Source organism: Esox lucius, chromosome 3 (genome assembly GCF_011004845.1).
Source record: "Esox lucius isolate fEsoLuc1 chromosome 3, fEsoLuc1.pri, whole genome shotgun sequence".
NCBI lineage: Eukaryota > Metazoa > Chordata > Actinopteri > Esociformes > Esocidae > Esox > Esox lucius.
The window spans coordinates 12,131,549-12,143,930 of NC_047571.1; the positions used below are offsets into that span (position 1 = coordinate 12,131,549).

Genomic DNA, 12,382 nt, shown 5'->3' on the forward strand with positions numbered 1-12,382 from the left:
CAGTAGACACATACATTTCCCTTTAAGTTTGGATGCCATCTTGTGGTGATAATTACGAATGAACGTATCTGTCTATGAGCTCACCTGAATAATATTTTGATTAGTTAGACGTTAATTGGTGTGGGGGCGGGAAGGTGATAAATGTTATGAGAGGGTAGGAGAAATATAGAGTTTTGTGTTGCTCTCGTTTCGTGCACTTCTACGGTCTCACTTATATTGACCATCACGTTCACATTTCGGTAGGTCATGTTCACATTTCAAATTTTTGGCCACACGTTCCATGCCTGTCACCGGGTGTGGCACATACTTACGTATAACAGTTGTTTATGGATGCAGTGATGCTGCCTTATAAAGCTTACGCAGCACATTTAGCGACAATATGACAAGATGGGACAATCTTGTGTTACTAGTTTGCAATGACATGCTGATTTTGGCAATACTATCTCTTCCTTGACTTGGTCAAATGTATTACTTTTTTACTCCATGAAGTAATCCTACCATGTGTAAGTAACAACCGTATGGGCCTTTTTTGTTGTGAGCAGTGTGTCATATTTAGCAAAAAAGATTTTGGGCTTCTTGCCTCCTCGTTGCCATTGAAAAAAGGCCCATGACGTACAGGTACTTGGGATGCATGCCCACCAATCTAACTCGGTGAGCAAGGATTTGAAAGAAGGACACTATTTTATTACTTCTTGGCGCAAAAGGCTGAGAAAAAAAAATGAAATTATACACCATTAGAAGGTGCCTGAACTGAGAATAATGGTAATGCAAAATACAGGTACACTGAAGAACCTCTTTTATATCTTCTAATGTCATCTTGTTACAAGTAGTAAAACATTACCAGTTTCTGTACTGACCAGGTTATGTGGTGTGTGTGGGTAGGCTGAATGACATCTTCACGCTGTGTTCTTTGCACTAGTATTGCGGTGTACAGTATAATATCCTGTGGTGTTTTTTTTCTGCCCCTGACCAGGAAATGGAAGGTGATTTATTTTGTAAATTGTCTTTGGAGGATGTCTTTGTTTCAGTGAGCTAATATATTTTCTCCTTTTGTAGATATGAATAATCCTTCACAATCCATGGGAGTTGGGCAACCGCACCATCAAATTAATCACACAAGACCATTTTTCTATGTTCAACCACCAACTCAACCTTATTATAATATGCATCATTGGAATATGAACCTGTATGGCCAACCTTCATCAGGTACAGTGTCTCCGTAGTTCTTCTTTGTACGTACCTACAGTTTCTTGTAAAATACCCAAGTGGAATGTTTAGTGTTTATAACATGTTTAATATTTTAGTTTTCCTGTTTTCCAGCTATGCCGTATGGTCGTCCATATATGGCTCCATATCAGTACTTGCAGTATCCAGGGTACATGGTTCCACAAGCTCCCATGCAGCCCGTCGACTACAGTCGGATGTTCAACCCCCATATCGCTTCTGCGACCTATGACATCCAGTTCCGACACCACTTTCAGCAGCAGGCCCGTGTTCGGCGAACAACCGCCTGTTCTGAAGCTCAAACCGATCCGTGTGACGCAATCCACAAGCTGATTGACGGCCTAGACAGGCTTGCGACCACTAAGATCCCACCTGGCGACAGGGGGCACATGCCTAACTCCGACCTGACGCTAACCTCTAACGTGAGCGTGTCTCCTGCTTCCTCTGGGACAATGTCTGGGGATGTGGAAGCGGAACCAAGCGGACAGGGTAGAGCGTCGGCGCCCAGGCCTTTGCCACAAAGACAACCCCAGCCAAGTAAGAGGCAGTGGGACTACACTGTGTCCAGCAGTGTATTCTCTGATTCCACGTGTGCTGCAGCCTATGATGCGGAGTCCAGCCAGAGTTGCCTGGATGGGCAGGCCAAGCAGGATGTCTGGTCCGTTTGCTCTGGCACTCTGCCTATTGACCGTGACGTACATGAGGATATGCTGGAGTCTAGGCAGCAATACCACTCTGACAAGATCTGCCTGAACACCAGAGAACCTGGGATAGACGGACTGCCTGGAGAACATCCCAAACCTCTCTTGGACAATGCAAAACATGAATATGGGACCTCGTTGCAGCGACTTGAACGGAATGGTGTTTCACCGGACCGCAAGTCCCTCGACTGTTCTTCAGGAAAAGATGAAATGGTTCTGCTTCTTTCCGGCTCTGAGCTGAAGGATGCAGAAAACCTGGCCCCTGTGGTGGAAGACCTGCCTTGCCAGATCCCTGGTATGCCCTTCAACGGGGTAACAGTGGACACGCCGCCGAACGATGAGCCACTATTGTATGTGGACTCTGTTGCGTCCAGTCTCGGGGATCTACCCCGACGCAGCCTGCCCATGCTTGCTAGTGCCTACTACTACAGCTACTACCCACCAGTGGCCCAGGATCGCCAGAGTGTCCTTAGCCTGTCCATGGATGAGCTCTCCTCCAGGGACGAGCTCTTCACAGACGTTGATGACCTAGACCTAATGTCTGGCCCGGTGTACATGGGCGGTGGGAAGCTTGCAGAGGCAGCAGGCAACACTGCTGACCTCTTGGGCAAGGAAAACCTGCATTTTAAATCTGAGGAAAGGTTCGCGGCTTGTTCAGAGACCTGTCTCAGCTGTGGATTGAGCCTGGTTGGAGAACCCTGGCCTGATGAGGCACATGGACCCGGTAGTTATGTGGATCAGGAGGAAATGGGTGACGATTTAGAGGAAGAGGAAAATGACTACAATGATGGAGAGGAGCTGCCGAGTACCTGTCAGGTTCCGACGCTCATGAAGAAACCACAACATCCTACAAGACTGTCTTTGCTCTCTACTCAACCGTTTTCTAAGAGGAAACCGAGGCGGAGCTGCTGTGAGGACCATAATGAATGTTTGTGCCATGAAGAGCAGGGTTTCCTCTGGAGCTCTGACTGCTGTGAGGAGCACAACGACAATGTGAAAGCTGACAAGTATAAAGGAAAATTACTAAATCCCCCGTCCATGCTTTCGAATGGTACGATTTGTTCCAGCTGAGTCTTCATGTCGCTTTTTAATTGATCATTATGAATAAGAATTTGGTTAATTCTTGTTTTCCAGAGAAACCTTGGCGAGAGGGCAGTGTATCGGACCAAGATAGTTGGGGGAGTAGTGGTACCAAATACAAACTGAAGTCTTTTAGACACGACAATGGGTCCCAAGAAAAAAGTACAATTCCCTCTCAAAATGCAGTTTTTGGTTAACATTTCAATATGAATTCACTAGAACCTTGTGTGTATTGAATTCCCCTGTTATGCTTTACTCTCTGAATCTTTCAGTGAGACCCCTATGCAGAAGGCCTTCCTGCAAGACGTTTGTCCAGAGGCCCAGAAGGACCGAATGTGACCACTGTGAGGGGTCAGAGTTCCCTTGCTCCCACAGGGGCAGAGGTATGGGACATTGTGGATGTTGCTGTTTTTTATTTAATTTTTTTAATCAAACAAAGAATGGAGTTAATGTTTTCCCTTCTCTCTCATCAGGAACCGTGAATAGAAGGGGCACAAGATACTAACCTACTGTATTTAAAGAAACTGCACTAACTTAATATATTTGTGTAAATGTATTACCTAACATTATATTCACTTGCACAATTAAATGCACACAAAGCACATTGTAATAAATAAAGACACTCTTAATGTTTGTATAAGTGTTAAAAGAAATCTAAAGGCAGCAGTTTTACCACTTGCTGTACAGTAGATGCCTGCATTTCCAGAGCATAATGATGGGAGCCAGTTTGGACAATTTGCTTTCATCTTAATTGTAGTCTGGGCTACACCCTCACTGGACTATTGTGACTCTGGTCCCTTGCCCTGCAAACTGGACATATTGAGCCAGTCTAGTTTGCAGCTTCTCAAATCAATGTCTGTATTTCACTGAGACTGAAGCCCAGGCAATCTGATTATCAAGCAGTGGAAATGCAGTGGCTTGGAGATGTGAAACCAATTGATCTTGTTTGGCTTCAAGAGCCAGTCGAAGTTCATGTGTCTGTTTTTATTATTGTGCAGATATTTTAAACCTTGCAGTGTAATGTAGACAAACTGACATTTACTTGCCTGCACAGTGTTATTGTGTCATTAAAATCCCTACATTGCACTCAAACTTTTGTTTTTTTTTATATGTAATGCATATTGGTTGACTTTATCAGACTTTATATGGTTGTAGTTTTCTACTAATCAGTTAAGAATGTTAAATCTAGTTTGGGGCCAAAATATCTTATTTTATTTTTTGTAACTTTTTTTGTTAGCTTGTCACTTTGCAGTGATTGAGAAAGCTTTACAGATAGGTGTGATCAGCATGAGTGTTTTTATTTTTTTGGAGTCACTTCTGAAGTGAAATTCTGTCATGGATTGAAATCAAAGCCAATACTTCAGGCGTTGTATACATGGTGCTTTAAACATGACTGAGAACATTTTAGGTTGAAGCACAAACCTTTGAGTTCAGTTGTCTTCAAAGCAGTGAAGATGGAGATTGAATGCTCCAATAGAGTGCAGAATTGACCACAACACTAGAGTTAAGAGTCTCTGCTATTGGTAATCACTTGTGGTAAAACATGTATTCCCCCCGCATACCCAATAGTTAAAAAACAAAAGGCAACCTGGGGTCCAGCAGCCTAAGAAACTGTCTCTGATGCACATGTAACACTGCAGATTTGAAACTGACCCACTGGTCTGCCAGCTATGCCTTGTCTGTCACCACTGTCTTCATCCATAAATATCTTCAAGCTGTCTACTAAATTGGTTTCCAGCAGTGTTGTTTAAATATGATAGATGTCATTGTTTTAGGAACTTATGTGCGTTCCATAATATGTGCCTGAATATTAAAGTTGACTGAACTGTTTACTAAAAGACAAGGCTTTAAGCGATAAGTGATATTTTATAAGGTGGTGGCCATTCTGACAGTGTTCCAAAAAAAATTATGTTATAGGACACATCCCTACACATTTGCCATTATAGAGTCTCAGAGGGCAAGCTGTCGGCATTAGTCTGCTGACATTTTCATGTAGTCAAGGGGTCGGAACTTCCATAGTTATAATTTGTTAAACAGTCAATGTAGTTGTACCACCCAGTTGATTGGGTCATCAGGAAGGGTGAAGTTCCACCCACTTAACAACATTAAAACATTACACAACTTCAAAATGTCCATGCTAAAACAGTCTTTTGACCACCAGGTGCCTATTAAATTCTCTATGCAGACAACTCAATCAAAACCCCACCCCTTTTCCAACAGTTGCCTTCAGTATATTTTTATAGGTTCTGTGAAAGTTCTGATAGAAATGTAGAACCAACATGCCCCACATGTAGAATTTGGAGTCATCTACTCTATTAATTGATTTATATAGAAACATGGCCATAGTTTTGTTCAGTAAAACAGTGTTTATTAAATTGAACTTTCCAGAATGAAAAATTAACTGAACCAGGTAAGGTAAGCCAATCAAAATGTAGGAATTTGTTTTTCAAATTGAGACCACACCTCTTCTTATCATCTACTTATTGCCAGGTGTGTCTGTGTTCTACTCTTAATCAGTTGTTTGTAGAGCAAGTCAGGTTAATCTTGTGTCCTGGTGTTCATCAGGTAATTTCCTACATGTTTATGCTCTGTTTGGTTGTTATTTCTGGTCACTTTTAATGTTGTTCCTTAAAATGGTTTATTTCACCAGTTCAAATATGGCAGCGGCTTCGTTGGAAAATGGATCACATGTTTGTCATACGGCCACAAGGCACCTTGGGCCACGCCACCCAGTCCCTCAGCTACCCCCTGGCAGGCGATACCCAGTTCACGGTCCCCAGGGACCTGGGCCCTATCCGACCGACCATCCTCCTGTTCACCATCCTCGACCCTACTTCTACGTGCAGCCAATACAGCCCCCTCCTCCCCTCTACCACTACCAGTGGCCCATGCCTATCCCCTTCAACCCCTACTCTGGATACCCAGGCCTGGGTAAGTTTTAACCCTCCCTAGTGGTAGAAGTGTTTCTGGCTGGGGATGTAATATTCAAATGTTTGTTTTCTAAAATGTAGCTACTATATTTCTAGTCAATGTACAACTTTGAGGAACCCCATATTTTTGACTTGTCATTTGTTTAGCTTGAAAGATTGAATGCCGCTAATCCCTTTTCATTTCAGGTTTCGGTATGCCGGGTATGGTTATGCCACCGTTCCCTCCACACCCATACACAGAGGTCCCAGGGTATGTTCTTCCTCATGCTGCGCTGCACCCTACAGAATACAGACAATATCAGTTCCCTCCTGCTGCCGTGATCTACCAGAACAATAGTAGGTCCAGAATGTTTTACCAGACCGCCACACCCAGGGAGACGGCAAACTCCGAGGTACAGACTGAAACACCCCCTGAAGCGAAGGATCGTCCCTCTTCAAATAGCCTGTTGGCCGGCTCTGATTCTGGAAGAGGCACAGACTGCGCCACACCATCCTCGCCGAGTTCGTATGCAGAAAAACTGAGCCGCCCGGTAGGAGAATCTAATTCTCCAGTTCCCTCTCAAACTGGGTCACAGGGGTTGGTGAGAGGTCTGGGTGCTGACACACACACACCTGCAGGTACAGAGGCCATCAACTCCTGTAGGAAGTCTACCAAGGTCCTGGGGAGAACGGGCAATGATGGCCATCTAGTTCGTCGCCATGTGTGGTCAGTCTGCTCTGCCGAAGGTATGGTCCCCATGTGTAGCTCTTCTGACCAGGAGGATGACGTCTCCGAGAGGCATGTGTCGTCCTCTACGGATGTCATTATAGGTGGAGGGACTCCATGCGAAATGGAAAGGGCACCAAAATGTGGCCAGACCCGTACCCATGAAGAAATGCAGGAACATGCCACAGTGGTACCACCTGAAAGCAGTGAGCTGGAAGCGATACCTTGTGTCATTAATGACTTGGTCACTGACTCAAAGGAAAATGAGTCTGTGTGGTCAGTGGAGTCACTTGTACCATATGTTCCCTCCATTGATTGGATGATCAAGAATGGACTGATCGAGGCGGAAGATGGGGAACAGGATTCATCTGAGAAAGGTTCAGACCGTCATGCTAATCAAAGCCAGTTGTCATTTCATTTTAGTCAGGTTCCGAAGAAGTTGAATGAGTCTGTGTGGTCAGTGCAGTCTTTAGCCCCTTATGTCCCCTCCAAAGAGTTGCTGATGGAGAATGGATCAAAAGAACCCCAGACGGTGACTGAGAAGAAATCAGAAGTTAATGTCACTCGAGGCCTGGCAGCCAATCAGGTCATAGCTATAACTGAGCGAAGGAGAAGTCAGAGGTTTTCCCTGACTTTAGAAAATGTGAAAGAGGCTGAGAAAATGTCTGATGAGGATATTTTTCCAGACCTGCAATCCTTTTGTTATAGTCAGGTACCGAAGAAGTTGAATGAGTCTGTATGGTCAGTGCAGTCTTTAGCTTCCTATGTACCCTCAAGAGAGTGGTTGATTCAGAATGGGATTCTGGATCCGGAGCAGGTGACTGACAAAGAATCTGACTGTAATGTCAGTCAAGGCCTCACAGCCAGTCAAGTACTGGCAATAACAGAGAGGAGAACTCAACGTTTGTCCCTATCATCTGTAGACTCTGTTGGCTCTAATGGTCCATCTTCCAGCTGGCTGGCCGATTTAGGGAATGTGTACTACTATGGCAATCTGCCGCTATGCTCTCAGGAGACTGGGAATATTTTCAGCACACCTGTTAATAAACTTACCCCATCAGCCCGGCCAACCATGAACTCTGAAGCTCTGCCCTGCAGCAAAGCTAAGAGAAAGCTTCAACACGACATAGACATTGAGCCTGTAGAGGAAAAGTTGGATGTTTCCCCATCTCTGCTCTCAGGTGAGAGCACATTAATCCCCCCTGTTGAAGGGTCAATGAAGAGCACTCGAGGGTCACCGTTACACGAGGTTCAATGCAACCCAAATCGAAAGGGTGTGGATGTTACAGAGTGCACGCCCCAGAACTCTCCAGAGGACCCTGAAACGCATGCGTCTGAATGCGTGGCAGGAGACCAAGAGACTGCCTGCGGTTGTCCAGATCCCTTCAACCAGGAAAAAGAGGCTGAGAAAGAACCTGTTAAAAAGACTGATCCTGTCGTGCCCAGTCGGCAGGACTGCAAGCAGATAGCGGATGTTCGGATGCTAATGGATCCCTCTTCAAATGGTAACTTCAAGATATCTGGTCTGATGTGCTCTAAGCAGAGGAACTGCTTTGGCGAAGAGCCGATTCTTGACGTGTTGAGTTTCACGAAGAGTCCCACAGGCAAAACTCCTGAAGGAAATCTGACTGAGATGGCCCTTGATCTCAAGCATCAGGAGCAGCAGCGTCGCATTACACATCAGAAACGACCAACTAGTAAGAGGCATAGTCTGCTTTTTGGTTGTTTCTGATAATGTTTCAAATTACCTTGTGCTTTGATGGGTTATCCAAAAAGCAATATTATAAATTGTACTTTTCTTTTGCAGACTCCAGAAGGGATGGTAAGGGCAGGCCTAATTGTGAATCTTGTGACAATGGATATGGTCTGAACTATCCGAAGAAACGGAGGCAATGGCAAAATAGACCATGTATGTACTGTTAGACATTAATATTTTTACAATGGACTACAGCAGAGATCTCAAACCGGTTCCACGGAGGGTCAAGTGTCTGCAGGTTTTTGGGTTTTCCTTTAAATTGGTTCCCAGTTCAGACCTAAACAACCAGGTGGGGGTAGAAACGAACCAATTAGTGACCTAAATAGTCAACTAAGTACAAGGTGAGAGCGAAAACCTGCAGACACTTGGCCCTCCGTGGAACCGGTTTAAGACCTCTGGACTACTGTTATTCCTGGGGTTTTCCAAGTTGAATATCTGGTTATTCTGCAGTGAGAACACAGGCACAGGCTAACCCATCAAACAACCCCTTTGGACAGGGGAATGATGAAGAACTCTGGAATGGGTATGACAGATCTGGTAAAACAAGAGGTAAGTAGAACAAGAACCACTAATATCACTTATACTGGAGTTCAAATATAATTTCTGATCAAAGTTGATCCTATATAGGATGTACAATTAAATTATAAATGTATTCAATTGTAGAACAAGTTTGAATGTTTTGAATTGTGGTTCTCTCTCCAGGAGCAAATGGAAGAAACAAAAGGTACTGACTGACCAGAGACTGTCAAACAATTTTTTTAACCCCCTATTTATAGGCCTACCTAAGACAATAAATAAACTTTTTATATAAATCTGTGGTCTTTGTCTTTGAGGGGAGGCTTATTAAATGACAATTGGAAAATGGGTACAGTGCTTTTGAGGTAGTTCTGACCATGTCATTCTGTAGACTCGTGTTTACTATTTTGAAAGAAAGTTGCACCAAAGCTGTGTAATACATTGTCCCAGGGCTGTTGCTGAGGTGGGGGAAAAGTGGATGTAATTCACGGGATCCATGGATTGGCAGGGCCCACTCATCATAATGTTAATGTCTTACAGTATGCCTGAGCACCCCACTATCTTTTCAGGGGGCCCTGGATTCCTGGCAATGGATCTATTAACACAATCAACACAACTCTCAAATATAGTTTTCATATTACGTTTTCTTATTAAAATGTTCATTTTCGCTGATAGAATGGGGTGATAGTCTGTGGATGCTACAACTTCTGGGCAGGAAAAGATGGGTGAGGTTTGGTGCTTGGACTATGCATGTACACTAGTGTCACTGATTCAATACAATACCATTTTTAACAGCCTCACTGGTCCTAATTGCCACTTAGAGGCAGTCTTGTACTTGCGAAATATATGTAACTTCTTGTAAACCTCATTTTTGGCATGTGTAATATGTTTATGTATGCATAGGCTAATCTGTATGTGGAATCACCATTGTCAGATAAAAAAATCCAAGATATGTTTCCACCAAAACAAAGGATAAACAAGTAAGCCCACTTTCTGGAATAATATGCATTGATTAAATGAAAAAGATACGATGTACATATACAATGGGTTTTATTCATTATTAATAAATCCATGAACACATTTGTGACTACAACAAAGGTTGAGCAATTAGTCCAGCAATATTTTGAGTATTAGATTGATACGCGTTAACAAGCGTGTTACACAGGAGGTAACTTAAAAATGGTAACCTAAAAGAGAGCCTACCCAACAGCGCAACTCACCACTATAGGGCTGTTAAGTAGGCGCGGCTAATTACGCAGAAAACTGTTTTGACTGCATGAAAGAGATCGACGAGGTTGCACAAAAAATCTCTCTAGGGTTTAATAAAACCCTCAACAAAACAATGTACTATAAAGGACTGGCTTCAAAAAGTTTGGTAAGACCTGCATGCGACCGTGTGTTTAGGTGCTGGTGCGTTCATTTGCCGTGTAGTTTGAATGTGGATTCTAAACTTTGTTCAGTACGCTCTCAGCTGTAAACGTTGTTGCTTGCCTAGACGTTTAAAGAAATTAAGGTTGCCTGCATGCTCGAATATTTCAGGAATGTAATGCTTTTAGTCATAAAAATCTAGGGTACTGACATGACTCATCATATTTAGGGCTAGGCTTTCAGTGTTTAGCCTACAGGTAGCATGTTTTTCCATTATAGGTTGAATTCATTTTTGTAGATAGCTGAAATGTACTTTTATGATATGAGTAAAAACGTTTTAAATCAGTATATTAGATGCCTTAAGAGAAATAATCCAGGATGGTAGCTCTCCAGTAACAGGGTTCTTGCCTTGTCCAAAGTCAACCTAATTGGGTTGCTAATTTAGATTCTGCCTGTAGAATCTTGCCCATCACTGGTCACTCCATGTAGTGGTTAATTGGTTGCCCCATGACTACTCCGATGTTGGTTAGATTAACTAGCCTACCAATCAAAAATGTTCAGTACATGGTTAAATATCAGCTAATTTAGTGACTAACACAGATATAATTTTATGCACAACCAAGTTGGGACTGGTGCAATCTAGTTGTCTTACACTCGATAGTAAGATAAGACCCAAGCAGAGTAAAAAAAAAGCAAAACAAAAGCCTGGTTTGCTATCAGGGGTCCTGATTTTTATTTTGTAGCAATCATCAAAATTATATTTATATAACATCAAATGTTATGTCATATTATAGCCTATACATGGTTAGTATTTTCTGCATTCACTTTGGCTCAAGGGTGCCAATAATTTAGTTGACTGTATGCATTATCCAAACCTGTTTAACTAGTTAGCAAATTAATTATTATTTTAATGTCTGAAAAGAGGAATAGAGCTTGCGTAAGAGTAGTAATTGAAAGCTGGGATCGGCCCCTTTTTAACAAATTACCTGCAGAATGTACAACAACAAGCCAACTAAGTAAATAAGATTAGATTACGCGCTCTCTACCATGGGATCACTTATTTTTTTAATCATTCTTTTTGTTTGTGGAGGGAAAGTATGGAAGGTTTTGGCAGTGCGAAAGCTATATGTCTGGTTATCGTCATTTTTTAATTCCCACATTAACCAGAACAAACACATTTTTAAACAGTTTATTGTAAGACTTTCAATGTCAGAAAATTCAGTGTTAGTGTACCAACTGTGATACTTGCATCACAAGTTGACTATTTGATTTTTAACCACAGGACTATTTAAAATAATGACAAAGTATTTATTGTGTCTTTGTCCTAGAACATATTTGTAGCTAAATTAATGACTTGGGATGGGCAGCTTCAGTAACTGGAATGCAGGATGTGGATCTGTGTCAGTGCTGCTGTTTAGAGGGATCATTTGAATATGTCCTGTTTAGACTTGAGAAGCTGGTCAGCTGGTTTGGGTGACATGTAAGCACTTACAAGAGCTAGAATTTGGTATGTCAGGACTTGCTAGAACTTCAGTTCAAAACTACACTGAACAAAATTATAAACGCAACACTTTTGTTTTTGCCCCCATTTATCATGAGATTAACTCAAAGATCTAAGACTCTCTATGTACACAAAAGGCCATTTTCACTCAAATATTATTCACAAATCTGTCTAAAGCTGTGTTAGTGAGCACTTCACCTTTGCCGAGATAATCCATCCACCTCACAGGTGTGGCATATCAAGATGCTGATAGACAGCATGAGTATTGCACAGGTGTGCCTTAGGCTGGCCACAATAAAAAGCCACTCTAAAATGTGCAGTTTCACTTTATTGGGGGGGTCCGAAAACCAGTCAGTATCTGGTGTGACCACCATTTGCCTCACGCAGTGCAACACATCTCCTTGGCATAGAGTTGATCAGGTTGTTGATTGTGGCCTGTGGAATGTTGGTCCACTCCTCTTCAATGGCTTTGTGAAGCTGTTGGATATTGGTAGGACCTGGAATACGCTGTCATATACGCCGATCCAGAGCATACCAAACATGCTCAATGGGTGACATGTCCGGTGAGTATGCTGGCCATGCAAGAACTGGGATGTTTTT

General features: G+C 42.8%; 2 protein-coding genes across 4 annotated transcripts; both read left to right on the top strand.

Annotated features, from left to right (window-relative positions):
* Positions 1-103: 103 nt before the first annotated feature.
* Positions 104-4,091, top strand: buc (bucky ball). Of its 3 annotated transcripts, none has more exons than XM_010891374.5 (6): positions 104-239; positions 1,057-1,206; positions 1,321-2,976; positions 3,060-3,167; positions 3,278-3,388; positions 3,479-4,091. In XM_010891374.5, exons 2-6 carry the CDS (start codon positions 1,059-1,061, stop codon positions 3,508-3,510), a joined length of 2,055 nt encoding a protein of 684 aa, XP_010889676.3. In that variant the 5' UTR covers positions 104-239; positions 1,057-1,058; the 3' UTR covers positions 3,511-4,091. The 3 variants fall into 3 exon arrangements, with proteins under 3 accessions (XP_010889676.3, XP_010889674.3, XP_019898089.3); XM_010891372.5 differs by lacking the exon at positions 104-239 and adding an exon at positions 370-503; XM_020042530.3 differs by lacking the exon at positions 104-239 and adding an exon at positions 745-778.
* Positions 4,092-5,481: 1,390 nt separating this feature from the next.
* Positions 5,482-9,203, top strand: LOC105022712. Its single transcript, XM_010891375.3, has 6 exons — positions 5,482-5,570; positions 5,656-5,936; positions 6,122-8,338; positions 8,449-8,550; positions 8,848-8,946; positions 9,100-9,203. The coding sequence occupies exons 2-6, from the start codon at positions 5,663-5,665 to the stop codon at positions 9,126-9,128; spliced, it is 2,721 nt and encodes a 906-aa protein (XP_010889677.2). The 5' UTR covers positions 5,482-5,570; positions 5,656-5,662; the 3' UTR covers positions 9,129-9,203.
* The last annotated feature ends 3,179 nt before the right edge of the window (positions 9,204-12,382 follow it).